We start from the raw sequence: 16469 nt of genomic DNA, 5'->3' as shown, positions 1-16469 counted from the left end.
GAATTGGCCAGATGATCTGCAAACACCCCTTAATCTTGCAGTCCACCTGCTCTTTTATGCATAACATTCTACCATTTCAGTTATTCTTGGGAACATAGTACCAGTTTATTGTTTCAATCACGTCTGTTTTTCCTGACTGATACACAGGAAAAGTGTTTCAATTAGATAAGCAGTGCATCACCCAGCAATGCAGTGCTACATTACAGTTAATGTAACACCACCTTTGATTTTTTAATAGGCTGTGTGATTGTGAGGTGGCAAAGTGTAAATGCAGTGGAGGATCCCTATGAAATTATCTACTTATATATATTAATATAAGTGTATTAAATGATGCCAATTGTGAAAGATGTTGAACATGACTAGTGGGTGCAGAAGTTGATTTACCATTCTGTTCTTTGAGATTTTTGAGCAAAAGCCCAGGAGCACAACCTACTTCAGGAAGGCAATGATTCAGACAAACGTGTCCTTGGGGAAATCACATGTGGTGTCAGCTACACAGTTTGACAGATTTAACCCCTAAGACCTATGTAACTTTTTTTTTTTTTGTAGGTAACTATTGTTGTTTAATTAGAATTGAGTGCTTCATAAGAAATTTTGTCATATGAAGGAGTTGTCTGTGCATTCCAGAAATTGTGTGCACTAGAGAGGAAGCTGCAGAACTGTCAGTACTGTCAGAACTGTCTGATGCAATTCTTTGTGACTGAGCTAAAACATTTTTCCTCTTCATTTTTTCTGACAACTCTCACTGCTATCCCCAGTAAGGCAGATGCCATAGCAGTAACCAACTTTTGTATTTTGAGTTCTATAGCTACTGCTTGTCCTTATCCAAAATCTGCACTATGAATCCATAGTGCCGATAATAGTTGAGCTTTACCAAGCCCCAGGCCTTTGGCAGAGTGCTGAGCATCTGTCATTATTCCTTTTCTTTTTATTTTCCTGGTGCTGGCTGTTACCTCCTGTTCTTACCATTTGAGTGCCTCCACCACACTGTGGATAAGACTCCCCATCCTCCCTGCTGTGCTGTTTTCCTCGTTCTCAGTGCCAGGACTCAGGAGCTGGTTTTACATTAAAGATGGACAGAAAAAAACTGTCAAATGCACATTTCAAATCCCAGAAGACTTGCATGTGGTTAATTACAGTTAACTCATTTACAGTGGGAAAAGCAGGTGATTTCTGAAATTCCAGTCTAGTCAGGTATATTTGGATTGAAAGTCAAATAATGTCAGTCTCTGCTTGGATGCTGGATTTCCTCTGCTGTAATGAGAGTTTAAGGAGGATGCTGATCACTTTGTCTCTGCAAGCAACTCTGAGAGAAGAAGTTGTCCTTGCATTGTTACTGAAAGGTTAGTTTAATTCAGAAACATATTTAGTATACAGGATGTTCACCCAGGTATTGTTTTAAAGCCTTTTCTAGAGCAATGGGCTGTTACTTTAGTATTTTACATAAAATACCAAAAAATTTCAAGCCTCAGCATTAAATCAGACCTTACATCCAAATGGCAATTTGGGGGATGGTCATAGTTAGTGCCACTCAGGTCAGTAAGACCTTTGTCTAAAAGTCCTTCAGGCTTACCAGGATGAACTAATTTCTTTAAAGTTCTGCTTTCTCTGGTTGCTCTGTGAAAAGGCCAAAGGAATATCCAGCCCAGTCCCAAAGTTGCTGCTTTTTGTTCAGAAAGAAGTGCTATAGTCCAAAACTTAAGCAAAACAGGCAATTTTCTAAATCAACAGACTGCCAAGAGTGATAAAATGGCTGTGGCCCTGCTGCCTCCCTTGCCTGTGCTGAGTCCAGCAGTCCAGGCTGGCAGCTCTTCCTGAGGGAGGGTCAGGATGTGTCACACATGAGTTTAGCTGCCTGGGTGGAGGCTCGTTCAGGCATGATTTATTTCCATCACACCTTTCATCTTCCCAAGAGGCAGTAGGGGCAGGAAGCCCAAGTATCTCCATGCTGGTTCTTTATCTCAGCTCCAGCCCTTTCCTCAGCATTGATCCCAGTTCTCGGGGTAGCACAGTCCTGTTCATGTTGCTGAGAAGAACTAGAACCAACTCCAGCTCACAGATTTCCTTATGTTTTTCCAGGACACTTCCTGTTGAAGATGATGTTACTGGTACATTCTTGGTCCTTCAATGAACTCTGTCTTTGCTGTGTGTCAGACCCAAAGCTCACAGAAGCCAGTGACAGTCTCTGCACTGATCTTATGTGCACTGGACTGAGCTCATCGTCATTGCAAGATAACAATTCCCAATATCTTATTAGGAAACTGGAAATCCAGCAAACAAAATGCAGAGTCAGCCTTTATGCTGCTGAGTCTGGAAAAATGAATTGGTCACTTGGAAGAAATTGCAGCAGTGAGACAGGAAATTCTAAGAGTCCTACAGCAACCAACAGTGTACTATGGAAAAATAAATATATCCCAGTGGAAAGAGGCATGAGAAATCCCCATTGCATTCAGAGGTTTGGAACAAACCTATTTGAAATCAGCTCTAGCAATCAGGATATCTGCTCAAATACTTTCCTGCTACTGAGCCTCAGGCTTAACACCTACATCTTAGCCAGAATTTCCCACTGAATCCTTTTCCAGCATAGAAAGAACTCACAGGGTCTGGGGATTCCTTGTGTTGTTCAGAACTCAGGTATTATGAGCACATGATAGTTGCAAGCAGTCCAAACCCATGCAAATAACTTGTCCCCTCTCCAATATAAAAACTCTTTGGATCTTTAGGTTTCTAGACATATTCTAGACTAAAGCCTGGATCTGTGAGACATTGATTCCAGAGCCAAATGCTTACAATAGCTTCAGCTAAAGATCAGGCAATGCCAAATGGTTTCAGTAAGGCACAAATATGCAGGGAGCTTTTTGCTTGAACCTTTGATACAGAGCTGGATTACGTGCATGCCCCATGTCAGAGCTGTTCCCAAGCTGCCTGCCAAGATTCCCTGATGGAAGCTACGGCTCCATCCAGTAAAGGGCTTGGCAGAATGTTGTGTGTGTCTGCAGTTCAGCACCTTCGGTTCATTCTGACATATTGGCTCTCACCAGGGCTGGAGGTGGGTTGGAGGTGGGTTGACAATTGCAGCTATTTTGGCGCATTTTCTCTTCTCCGTAACCTCTAGCAACAAGAAATGGTAGAGCAGGTGGGGATGTCTTAAGTTCCTGCTATATGTACTCCTTTGTAAAAATGTGTTCTTTGAATTTAAAATCCCATCAACTGGAAGCAATAGCAAGAGTTTAGATCCATCACAAGATCATAAAACCACCTACTTTTTTAGACTTGGGAATATTTTAGAAATCACCAGTATCAGACCTTCAGCTCTGATTCCTTTTACAAAACATGGAGCTTGTTTTTTGCCCTGCTACAGAAGCTTGACCAATTCTTTTGTGTGTCTGGAATCCAACATTTCTCATTTCTGCATTTTTGGCAGTAAGAGAAAGCCAGGTATTATGAAAAATCTCTCTGTTCTTCAGTAAAACCAGGAAAAAAGTAAAACTACCTCTTTTTTTTTTTTTTTTTTTTTTTTTAACAAGAATGAAATAAAAAGATTGTGAAAAGATTGACATAACAAAGATGACATAACAAAGAAACAGCAAAAGCACTGTATCATTGTGCTTTTTATTAGTGGCTACCTGCTGGCTCCCCTGAGTGGTACTGGGTAAAAATCACCCTGCCTTGCAGCAGCACTACCCAGGACACAGTGTGACATTTCCTGGCAGAGCTGTGACACTCAGCTAGAAACCCCCACTGCTCTGGATGTGGGTGACAGGTAACAAGGAGATGGGATAAGCTGTCACTGTGACCTCGGAGCTTTGGGTAGCCAACATCCCGTTGTTTGAAGTCTGGAATTTACACAAAATTCATTTCCTCCTTCCTCCGAGAACAATACATTGTGACAGAGACTAAACGACAGCTTGTTAATGCCTCACTTCATAAGCCTTATGTATGGTTTTGTCCACTTAAAGCCAAGCTTTGATGTCGCACTGGGTCAGCAGTGGTTTTGTTCAATTCTGTTGGCTTTCAGGACACAAAAAAGCTTTTGTGTGTGTTCCATGTAACTTCTTATTTTGTTTCCTAATGTCTAAACATATGTGGATCAATCTTGCCAAACACTGAGATCAATTTTATACTGAAATTGAGTTCATGCACTAGTGTCAAGTGCTGTAGTCACCTCAGTTTTTAATCCTTTGCTTAGGCTAAAAGTTCTGGGTAGAATATTCAGAATGTACTGTGCCAGAGACCTTCACCTGTGTTCAGTTTCCTTGTTACTTCTCCTGGCTGACAAGGGAGTTTCTAAAAGACTTTTATTAGGGTCTAATAATGGTAGTAGTACTCTGCATAATATCCTTCATTTAGTGATTTCAGGAACTTTTCAAAATTTACATGTGTTCTGCCTATGGAAGATGATTTTTTATTTTGCTATTTAAAAAGTACATAATTAGAAAAAACATAGATTCAGAAACTAACCCCCATTTATAAAAACAATACTGGGAAGATTAACCCCCCCCAATCCAACCCCTTTGTTTTGAACATAAGATGAATTTCCTTCACACAGCCTCTCTCCAGTGAATCTGATACACTTTCCAAGAAAATGCCCTTCAAGATTCAGCAGTTACTTTTGTCACATGTGAAATATCTCAACAGAACATACAGACAAACACTTTTAACAAGACTTGAAGTGCCCACCTAAAACTGGAGTTACTTTCAGAGAGGAAAGAAATATTTATGTTTTTGGTATTTGAATGTATTCTGTGACATTTCTGAATAGCTAAATCCACTTTTTTTTGAAAAAAGCCTATGATCCAATTTGAAAGTTCACTGACCCTAAAAAGAAAGAGCTTGCTGGCCCTCAGGTTTTTCATTGGGAACAAGCAACTTTTTTTTCATAAAATGTCAGGTGTCTTTGCAAGAGGTTATTTAGCCCTGAAAATTGTATCCTCTACTGGATTTCTGCAATACATTATTTTCCTGGCAAGGAACTGGATTAGGAAGTAAAATGCTGATGAGAACTTGCCTCTAAAAGGAAGACTCTCTTTTGTCCAGTAACAGACTGTGCCCTCAGTAGAGACTTCTGCTCTAACCCATGATCAGGAAAGCTGCCAAACAGGTCCTGTTCAGTGTGGTCTTTGAAATGTCTGGTCTCACCCCTGTACTTGGATTAAACTAGAACTTGGATACTCCTTAAAATCCAGAGCTTTAACCTTAGATGTAGGTAGGAATTTTACATCATTGCAAAGTGAACAAAAAGGCTGAAATACCTAAACCTGTATTTTCTGGAACATAAAACTGGTCACTCTGCAAGGTGCCACTTCATAATTTATACATTGTATTTTATTTTGCAGATTCTATGGAAAACAGGCATTCTGTAAGTATACATTTTATGCATTTAAAGATAGTGACATGAGTTGAGATGATTGTGTATCTGGTGAGATGGTGTTCAAGTGCTGATACGGTTTATTTGTTGCTCAGGACCTTTGCAGGACAGATATGGGACAGTCCCTTTGTAAGTATTTTTATGAATCAGGCTTTCAAACCTGTATTTATGGAATGGTCAGTTTTAGAAGTCTGTGGAAGGGGCTGGAGTTTGGTGGTGCTGGTGCAGAAATAATGATCTGCTCATTATTCATGTTGAGCACCTGAACAGCTTTAGATCTGTGCCAAAAATGCTGGCAGGATGGCACAAGATGAGGGATGGCTGCTGTTCCTGATAGACCTGAGGCACTGGAGATTTGCACAGGAAAACTGCTAAACTGGTAAGTGTATCACTGGGGACAGAGCTGCTGTTCGAGTCCCATGTGTCAGTCTCCAGGCTGTTCAGTGCCAGTGAATCTGCTTGGGATGTGTCTGTTCACACACACACCCTGTGACTGAAATGACCCGAGAGGTGAGCTCCTTCCTAAGGTGTGAGCAGTTGAACCAAGCAGGAATGGTGATCAGCCCAAAGTTCAGTGAGTCCCTTTTATTCACTGTCTGTGACTGTTTCCTCCTGGGTTTGTGTTCATCGACTGGTAGAGCAGGTGGGATGACTCCAAGGGCTGGCAATAACTGAGACCTTGTAAGAAATTTTGAAGGCAAACAGTTTTTATTGCAGTGTACAAAGCTGGGTCATTGCTGGGTCACAGCTACATTGTTCTAACCAAGAAGTGGGAATAGTACCATCTGTATATGGAGGATCTCAGCTAAAAAATGTGGAGTTTTGTGAAGGTTCTGTAGGTGGTGAACAGCTTCTTAGTGCTAAGAAACCAGTGACAAAATATGGAATTTTTTTAAATAGAAGAACTATGTTGAATGAGCTGTTACTCTGCTCTCAGGAGATCTGAGAGGCAGGGAACTCACATTTCAGGAGTACTTCTATGAATGTTAGATAAGCTATCAAATCCAACTCAGACTAAGCAGATGGTTGTTTTTTCTGCCACCCACTTTGTGGCTTCGGAGCTTGTACTTAAAAAGAAAAAAGGAGAGACTCATAAATAAGAATCACAATAGCACAGTCTACGTCAGCTTATGGCATCCATTTGAGTTTTGAAAGGCTCCATCAGCACTCCCATCCCCATGGGATACACAGGCAGCCCATTGTATTATTTACAGACACTGGCAGTGCACTGAAGGTCACGGATTGTGTTACAATAAACAGACTCATATTAACACAGGCCAGGAGGGTTTATAGTGTCATTGTCTCTCTTAGTTTAAAGGTTTGTTTTTATTCTTTGCTCTCAGTTATCTAAAAATATGTTGAGCTGAAGCCTTCCCTGGGTTATGCCAGGCATATCTTGGAGAGTTAGGCAGAAGAAAGTTTGTCCCTGTCCGACACAAAAGAAAAAATGGTCAAGGGTGGCTGTGACAGACATGAAGTGTAAGCTCAGGGAGGAGGTTTTGTCTTCTTTTATCCACAGCCTACATAATTTCTAATGGACATGAAGATTTTTTTTGTTTTCCTGTGGCCAAAAGTGAGTAAAATAGCTCTCCATGGAAGTATAATAGAAAGTCAGTACACTGACCACCCTATGTGAATCACTTTCATAATTAATTGGGCTATTAAAGCTTGCTAAACCAGACATCTATGAAGTAATGTCAGACCCAAGGGAAAAAAGTGTCAGCTGAGGGCAGTGGTTTTTTTGTGTTTCTTTTATTACTCTCATGTTAACAGTAGAAGGGTAATAAAACTTGTTATTCTGTAAAACTAATCTCATTTTCAGAAACATCCCAGAGAAAAGTCAGTTTTACAACACTTGCACATCTTGCTTGAGTTTTCCTAGAAGTTGCTTTATTCAGTTCATGTCTGAGACATTGTCCCCTCCTTAGGTATACTGTTCATATATTAACATAGTAACTATTCCCTTTTTCAAATTATTAGTGCTTTAAAGGACATAGCAAAAGAACAGAGCCTTGTCTTCTGCTTCTTAAATTCCCACTTCTGTTCCCAATAAAGCCTGTGACAAAAAGCAGCACCATCCCTCTTTTGAACTCTCCAAATAAGTGACCTAAAATTGGACTGGACAGATGAATTTCTTTATAGATTTTCCATTCCCTCTATTTGCCTCTCAACACTTTACAGGCCACACAGATGAGCACAGAAGAGGCAGGGCACTACTAAGGTGCTTTTTATCATCATTTTCTCACAACTGGTTTTTTTCAGTAGCTCGTTTTCACACATGCTTAACTGTGATGTATCTCAGAGGTTTGGTCCAAATGAGGAGTTGTTGATCCTACTCTTAAAAAGGAAAATGCTCCTTATAAAGTGATCAAGTGGCTTAAACTTCCTCCTCAGCTGTTCTGCTTCTTGATATCCAAATTAAGTGCTTGGCTCAGAGGTGAAGTTGCATTTGATCTGCTGCTCCCTTACTTTGTGAGTGGAAGGGGACCTTCAGGAGTCCGGCTTGTCAGCTGGCATCTAAATCACATAGAATGCCAGATGGATCACTTAGCTGGAGTGGCCTGTCAAAAAACTTGTCGAATTCGACTCTGCTTAGGAAGTAATAGATGTTCAAGATGTGTGAGACAAAGGACCGCAGCAGAGGAGTGTTTTGCTAAAAGCTCTGTTTTCAGGGAGGATATGCAGCCTTTTTATTTCAGTAATGTGGTGGAGACTCATCAGATGCCAGTGTTGTTTCAACTCCCTAAATTCCAATAACACGGGTCCCACCACTCACATAAAGCCTGTTAACACTCAGTTCTGCATTGCTCTTCCAGACGTCACAGGCAGAACAGAAAACTGCACTGTGGAGAAGGAAGATGTAGCAAATCATTTTAATGGTTGCTAGTCCTGCTTTTGTGCATTTGCCCCTACATAGCTTCTCTCAGAATAAATATAATCCAGCAGGGAAATTTAGGAACTTTGCTTCTTCTTCACTGAGAGACCATCACAAAATTGAGTTCAGGCTTTTAGTAAACATGGTGTACTGACAGAGGTGTATTGAAAGTGTTTGTATTATGTCAAGAAAGGTGGTGCATTAGAAAAATTATCAGTCAAAATTTGAATTACTCAAACTATTTATATAGTTATAGGCCCAGCTGCAGTACAGGTTGTGACTGATTTGCAGTCCAGAGTACCTTGAACCTGAATGTCTTGGATTTTTAGGCCATTTAGAAAGGAACCTTAAGTTTTATGTCAGGGGTTGCTTCCCTCCATCTCCTCTGTTTCAGAAATTTGTATCTTAAATGCCATCCATAGGAAGTATTTGCAAAAGAAATGAATTATTTAGAGAGGAACTGGGAGGAGGTTTCCTTCCTGAAATCAGAGCTGGCAATCTTTCTAAGTTATTTAATGGTTCCAGTTTCTGAAAACATATTGAAGGAAATATCTTGACAATGAGATAGCCACTTCGCCAAACACTAATTGGTATTGTGTCAAATTTACCTCAGCACATTCTGACTTCATATCTCCTCCTCTCCTGCTACCTCCTAGATGTCTCTGTGTATTTGTTTGTTTGGTTCTGTCCTAGGGGTTCAGGAGGACTGGCAGTACGTGAGGACATCGTGTACTTTTAGCTGCCTATTTGTCCAACCTCAGCATGTGCCCTCTGAGACAGAAACTTGTACAATTTACAGCTCTTTGGATGAATGTCTAGGTGTTATTCAGCTACTTTCTCATCTTACTTAATTGATCCCAAAAGTATTTTCTCAGTATTAAAGGAATTCACATTGCCAGCTCCAAAGGGGCACCTGGTCTGTGTTTAACCGTGCACAGTAACATGGCACAGTAATTTCAGACAGGAAAGGAAGATGAAGGATGTGTCCATTTAAATTTGGGGGGGAGGGGAGATTTCAGGCAGTCAGGATATGAAAAAGAAGGTGATACTCTGAAATAAACACTGAATTATAAACCAGGAATTCCTCTGACTCATGGGGCAAATCCTTTGGGGGTAAGTCCACAAAAGGAATTAGGCGCCTCGGTGCTGACAGATTAAACTGTTAGGTTGGAGGCCACCATGTACCCTGAGCAGAAATTTGTTGGAGGGAGACTTTGGCAACCAATGTCAGGAAAGACTTGACAGTTGTGAATCCCCAGTGGGCAGAATTTTTTCTGTCACATAATGTAAAAACAATGAAGTTTGGGATCTCTCTCTGCCTGTTCCCATTGGCTGGTGTAGAGGACTGCTCCATCTGCCTTCTGTGCTTCCCAGTGCCAGGATTCTGGCCCTGCTGTGTGCTGGAGATCACCTCTGGCACGGCTCTTGCAGGAACATGGTGTCCAGAAGTCAGATGCTGCATTGCTCCCTGTGAGATCCCAGCCCTTAGGGAAAGGTTTTCATTCTCCTGGGACTGAAGCTGGGGTCTGACTGTGGCAGATGAATATCTCCTAGTAAATAAGGGATCTGACTTCCAGATGTGTTACGTGCCAGCAGCTCCCTTAAAAATTCAACTTTTATCAGTAAGCACCCACTTACAGATGTTGGTGATTAACAGTTTTGTGGTCTAGCTCGTAATTGTTACTCTAGATCTCCCACTGTTTTACTTCTTTTTCTATCTGATGAAGATAATACTTACATCTCCCCAGAGAACAGTGAGTATTTATTAGCTCACTGTAGAGGGTTCTAAGGAATGTGTTACAGGACAGAGGGTAGGGGCACAGTTATACTCACACCTTGGGTTTTTGTCTTTTGCTCTTTTTGCCAACAGAGAATATATGGGCATCCTGATGCTACCTAGAACAGTCACCTCAAAGATCAGCTGGGAGAAGAAAACAAGCCAAGATGGAAGACGTTGCAAATGTTTCAAAGGCTTTGCAGCAGTTACTTAGGAGTTTGCCAGACTTGTCTTTTCAAAGTTTATTTCCTTAGGAGGAACAATAGAGATGTTCCTAAAGCATTTATTGGAAAAAAATTACGAATAAAAATTCTCATAGAAAAGTGGCTCTTAAAACCACTGACCCAGGTTCTCATCTGCAATTTCTCCTTTTTTGCCTCCAATTTTGCCTTTTTTGCCTCCAATTCATCATGCTCTAAGGAAACAAAGGGGGAGCTACAGCTGAGGAAGTATATTTCTACAATGCAGCAACTACGGTGATACCAGTAGGACATAGAAATATCTAAGCTTGCTTTAAACTTGCTAAGTTGGTTATCAGTGACACTACTGTGGCAGAACAGAGCTCAGCACAGCCTGGCCAGCCATGGATGTACCTTGACATGATCTTGCAGCTTGTGCTGAGCTCCCTGTGCTGCAGCAGCTGGACTGCTACCAGGCTTGGAGCCAGCTCAGTTATAACCCACAGGGATGTGACACTGCAGGGAGGGCCTGAGGGAAGAGTGAGCTCTGGGCTCCCTAAAAACTTGAATGACTGTTTAGAAATTCAAACTTTACCAAGTGCTTCTATCAGAGGCACAAACAGTCTTTATTCTTCGCTAAATTGCTTTTCCCCTTTAAAAGTTCTGATGCTTGTTGGTTAATGTGATGTGATGGTTCTTCAAGAAATGATTGTCTGTCACAGTTACTTTGGATTCTATGATAAGTCTTCATTGAGTGGATATAATATACCCAGGTCAATGAGTTTGTACCTGAAAATCCTGTTATATACAGTCCTTACTCCTTTGATTTTAGGAGAGATCTGAAGTTGTACTTGTGCCCAGTTTGTCCAGTATGGAATTCCATGCCTATCCTTTTTCTCTGTAATATGATAAACCACTAACATGGATCCAGTTTGGACACAGATCTAATCCTGCAGCCCATGTTTATCTTGGCTGTATTAGTTTAAAAAAAGAACACTAAACAAAAGAGAAAAAATACTGTCCCCAACCCCTTAACCAGCTGGCCTTTGACACTGCAGTTGCTCTCCTTTTCTTACTGCAGATTAAATTCCTACAACACCTGGGCTACGGGTAAGAAGGTTCTCATTTTAATTAGAAAATAGTGAAAAAGAGGCCATGGGTTTGTATATACATATATAATTACTGCTTTAAGCATTGCATCAAAGGTGCAAAACCAGCAAGAAACACAAAAGGGGTTTATATCCTCCATTCCAAATGTTTAAAATTTCAAGCTCCAGTTACTGATTAATATCTCTAATTTATTGTTCCCTGTGCAAATGTTGTTTGTATCATGAGCCTGTCACAACTGACTGACTTCATAGCACTCTTCTGTTGACAAATGTTCTTTCAGCATCCCATGAGTGTCCATGCAAATGCATTAGTATAAGGAATGTGAAAAGGTATTTTAATAAAGAAAACTCTGAGTTGAACTTTGCACTGGATTTTGCACATTCATGTTGCAATGAATGCCTGTGAAGTTTTTTATTTGTGATGAGCCACAGATCCATCATATGGATTTGAATTTGGGAGATGACCTTTCTGCAACAGATTCCAGGCACTTAGATCTGGAGTCATGAACCCATTTAACAGCAGGTAGATGCACTAAATTGCTTTAAGAAGTGAGTGGGGGAGTGCTTGCATTCACATAAGTCTTTTACTAAATTACAAAGGTAAAAGTTCCTCCACAAACCCTTCTTAGTTTTTGGCAAAGCTTGGGAAAAAACTGGGACTTGGGAAGTCTTCAGTTATCATCTGGGCATGATGGAGCAGCAGTGGAAGAGTTTGTTGCTCTCTTTCAGCTTGTCTCTTGTCTGGAATAATCCTAAATTATTTTGGATTTAGTCTAACACAAGTTGTTTGCCCTACGGAAACATGTGAACTGTCCATTTCTCAGAGTGCTGTGCACTGCTTTGAGCCCTTCTGTTTTGTCTTGCAGATAAGGAAAGTATTTCAGAGTATGGGACAATAGATCAGCAGATGTTGCCAGTGAAGACAAGGTAAATGGGCCCATGAGTAAACAGCTACACAAGAAGGCCTGATATGAGCATGTGCCAAACAAGCCTCATTATCCCACTGGAAATATTTGGGAAATAAGTCTTGAATCTGTTACTGAACAAATCAAAGCTCAGATTGGAGCTCAAGCAATACATTATTGAAAAAAAACAACAAAAAATGAGATTTCTGTGTTGTCACCAGGTTGAGCTCAGAAAATAGAAAATGAGGTGTGTTGGTAAATATTTACTTAAAGGGATGTCACATACCCAGGTCCCTTTTGCCAGGCCTTGTCCAGGCAGTTCCATCGGGATGTCAAAAGCCCAGGTCTCTTGTGGCATTCCTTGTTGGGGAAATTCCATTGGGATGGCACATGCCCAAGTCCCTTGTGGCATTCCCTATGCGAGCAGTTCCCCTGCATCCTGCTTCCACTCAGCATGTTCGGGAGGAGCCGTACCCACCCCCAGCTGGGGGTAACTTTGGAATATTTCTCCTATTGCCGAGCAGAGGCTTTAGGGGTGACACACAGAAATGCTTGAATCAAGTCCCCTCCTCCTCTTCACTGTTATTTTCCTCTTCCCTTCCCAGCCAAGCGGCACCGCATGTTTGCCGGTGTAACGCGGGTTTCCGTGCGCGTTCCGCGGCGGATCCACGGGGCCGGGCGGGGCCGGTGCCGCCCGCGGAGTCCCGGAGCTGCGGCCGGTCCCGGGCTGACTCCTGGTGGCCTTCGGGGGCACTGCAGGGGGACAGCACCGGGCTGGGTCCCGGCCCGACTCTGTCACATCGAACAATAAATTGAGCCGGGGGAATTTTTTGTTCCTGCGGCGCTCGCCCGCCTCTTCCCGACCTCCGCCACTCTTAAAGAACAGTGTCCTAAATGCAGTGTAAACTTGCCCACCATGGCTTCTTCCCCTCTCCCACAGGGTAGTGAATTCTTTGTTAATGCTGGGGCACTGCTTTGAGCAGTTCTTAATAAACCTCAGCATTCATTTACTTTTCTGCGGTGTTGTTCCACCTGCTGATTTGTGAGCTTGGTTCCCTTCAAGTTCTTCGTGCTGCAGTTCATCATTGAACTCTCTTGAGCCCCAGCTTTTGGGGGCAGGGGAGATGATGCTGTCAGACTGAGTACAGCCCATCTAGTGCAAGGGAGAGGGTAGGCACAGGGAAAAGAAACAGAATTTGAGAAAAACAGAGGTATCAAATAGAAAAAAGAACCCCATCAATTAAACTAGAAATCAAACTGAAATCAATAAATTATCAGTACAGATTTAAAATCTAGGACATTTTGTTGGTTAGAATTTCAAGGCCTTTCTGAATAGGTGAAAGCAGAATAAACATCACTTCTGCGGTTATTTGGGAGGTAATAAGCAATTTGACATGTCTAAAGAATCATAAAAAGTGGGGCTTATTGCCTTCATGCTTTGAAATGTTCCACTCTAAATCACAAGTGCTCCCATTAGAGAGTTGAGCAGTCATGAGAATGTAGCTTGCATGGGAGGTTTCAGCTAAATGTGAGCATTTATATTTATACAGGTAATTTATTTTCTCACCAGCCACAAACATGCTGAGTGGGAAGGCTGAAAAAAACCTCACCATTGCAGGAAATAAACACTGTAGTTAAATTTAAAATGTAATAGCAAAAGAAATCACCATTTCCTCGGGAAGAGAGTCACTGCAAAGTCTGATGACAGAGTAACAGCATGAAGCTGAAATGAAAGATTGAGCACAAAGCAGCAAAGGACAAAGCAGACACTGCAAAGGCTCTCAGGCGCTGCCCCTGTCAACCTGGATCTGGACTGTGTGTAAAGCTCTAATGGTGATCATTAGAAATGGACCTCACAGTGTTTGGACCACATTTCCATGGTTAAGGAGAATTAGATCTGACAGGTATTGTTTGAAGAGAAATTCCACAACTAAACTGTTAGTCATAGTAAAGATGGATTCTGCCTCTGAAATGAATAGACTAGCAATATATTTCTGTGTAATCCTGAAAGTGTGAGATGAAATGAGGGTCTTCTTTGGGGCAATGACAAAAAATGTAACAATTTTTTCACTGAACGAAAACCAGAAGTGACCAGTCTGACAGTTCATTGTCCTCTGGTTACTGCCCTGATTTTTCTGTAGTTGTCTTTTTGTTTTAATGTTTTACTCAGGAGATCAAAGGAGATCTTGGAATGAAGGCTCATTACAGTGAAGAAAGAAAGTTAAAAGAAGATGAAAGACAGAGGGGAGTGAGCAGGCCTGGTCGAGAAAAATCCTCCAGACTGTGGAAGGTTTGGGAAGAAACAACCCATCAGTCCAGTCAGTCACCTTAACAGCTCCACACTTCATTGTGTTGGTGATGCTCTGGGAAATGTGCTGTGACAGAATCAGCACTGTGGAGGTGGCTTGTCCCAAACATTCCTGTGTTTATCATTGTTAGGTGCCCACTAGGAGAAGCAGAAAATATATATGTTAACAAAGAGCCCTGTTGCAGGTAATGGCACCACTGATCCAGGTTCATTTCTGCTGCTCCCAGTGTATCGGTCCTGGACGGGGATGTGGAGTCCTGAGGCACCAAGAGGCCTGTGTGATGCACCAGCCTGGAAATGTGTGCTTCAAAAGAGAACATCCTCTTACCCTGTTATTTGGCTGGCATAATCCAAGCCCTGTTGAGTCCTTGCAGAGGAGCCGTGACTGCTGAAATCACCTGTTTCCACAAAGCAGTCAGCTCTGCATAGGGAGAGCTTGTCTTTAAATCCTCTGCACTGCCTTGTTTATTCATTTTTTAACTAGAGGCAGAGCCAAGTCTCCAGTGTGACTGACACAGTTTCACTTTGCAAATCGATGACACAGCACTGCAAGGGCAGAAGAGTCTTTCCTGAGAACTTGTGCTGCTCAGAGCTCTGAGTGAGTGCTGTCCTCATGGAATTAACCTGAGCCAAACTCACGAGCTCCCTGGGGCTCTCACCACCCTCCCAGCCTGTCTCGCAGTGGGACTCTTCTGGAGTGGTTCAAGCTCTAACCAGCTTAGGAAACTCTCTGCCTTGTGTGGGGACAAGCGCATCCAAGGCAGTAATAAAGAGGGCTGCTGGTCTGTCCCCGGGAGCAGAGGGGACAGAGAAGCTGACAAAGATGGGGAAAAGATGAGAGCTTTGTCTTAAGTGGGCTGAATCATGGTATTCCTGGAAGGGGTGAACTTGGCATCCCTGCTTGATAATAGGCTGTGAGAATGTAATAGGAGAAAAAATTGTCAAGTCTATTATGATGTGGTCAGAGTGTAACTCAATTAATGAAAATTACAGCCACACAGGTTATTAAATTGAGATTGTCAATAGGAAATATAGATTCCTTTTGAATCATTTTGAATTATTTAAAGCATGATGAACATCTCGCAGTCTCCCAAAATGCAAAGCTTAGATTTGATTTTTTTACTGTTTGAGTTTTTAAAATATTTGTGTTTCAACTTCATGCTGATTAAAAGAACAGGAGTTTTAAAGAGCAAGACATTCTTATTAGGAATGCTGAGAGCTGCAGTGGCTGCAGGAGGCAAAAGCTCAGGGGTGGCTGGAGGTGAGCTGTGATTCTGCAGTGTGATCCATGGCAGAGCGGGAATCACAGAAAGCCAAGGGTGTCCAAATGCAGTCCTTGCACACAAAGTGATGGATCACATTTTCTAGGCACTTTCTCAGGGCTGCAAGAAGCACTCTAAATGGACCTACAGCACACATTGGCACTGTTGAAAAACTGGTTCCACCTGTGAATGCTGAGCCTGAAACAGCCTTCAGATGATCTTTCCACCCTGGCTGGGAGTCAGGAACCTTCAGGCAACAGAGAGGGGAAATTTGCAGCCTTCTGAAGAGAGATTCGCGTCCTTCCCAGGGAGCCCGGGGACCAGTTGGTCTCTATAGAAGGATGGTATGTTCAGCATGAGTGAAGGTATTAGCTGGCTCACCCCTGGAGCCTCAAAACATTGTGTACACTGCAGAAATCCAGTTTAGTCATGGCTGGAGGGAGGCAAGGGCTGGTCTGTTAGAAACAACATGACATACACCTGTGCTTTGTCAAACAAGAAACACCGAAAGGGGTGTCTTTAACTATAATTTCCTTTTCCTTTTTTTTTTTTCTTGAAGCTGATCTTTTCCCACTGAGTTGCTTCCTTTCTGACTGTTCCAGAATGAATCACATGTCTATCTGCATTCCCAATGGGACTGTGGAGAGCGAACCTGACTAATGTCCCCTGCAAGGAGAAAAGGATAA

General features: G+C 42.1%; 1 protein-coding gene across 12 annotated transcripts in view; it reads left to right on the top strand.

Annotated features, from left to right (window-relative positions):
- The window catches only part of PECAM1 (platelet and endothelial cell adhesion molecule 1), a 31762-nt gene extending 20087 nt beyond the window's left edge, over positions 1–11675 (top strand). For 3 of the 12 annotated variants that reach the window (XM_010407382.4, XM_010407387.4, XM_010407384.4), the window contains 3 exons: positions 5337–5359; positions 5464–5497; positions 10114–10201. In XM_010407382.4, coding sequence (XP_010405684.1) covers positions 5337–5359; positions 5464–5497; positions 10114–10115 — 59 coding nt within the window. In that variant the 3' untranslated portion in view covers positions 10116–10201. Of the gene's footprint in view, positions 1–2079; positions 2109–5336; positions 5360–5463; positions 5498–5627; positions 5748–10113 lie in introns of those variants that run through there. The other 9 variants (XM_019290731.3, XM_019290735.3, XM_019290734.3 and 6 more) reach the window with 5 other exon arrangements.
- The last annotated feature ends 4794 nt before the right edge of the window (positions 11676–16469 follow it).

Source organism: Corvus cornix, chromosome 18 (genome assembly GCF_000738735.6).
Source record: "Corvus cornix cornix isolate S_Up_H32 chromosome 18, ASM73873v5, whole genome shotgun sequence".
NCBI lineage: Eukaryota > Metazoa > Chordata > Aves > Passeriformes > Corvidae > Corvus > Corvus cornix.
The sequence above is the reverse complement of the archived record's forward strand: the minus strand, read 5'-3'. Positions and strand labels throughout refer to the sequence as shown.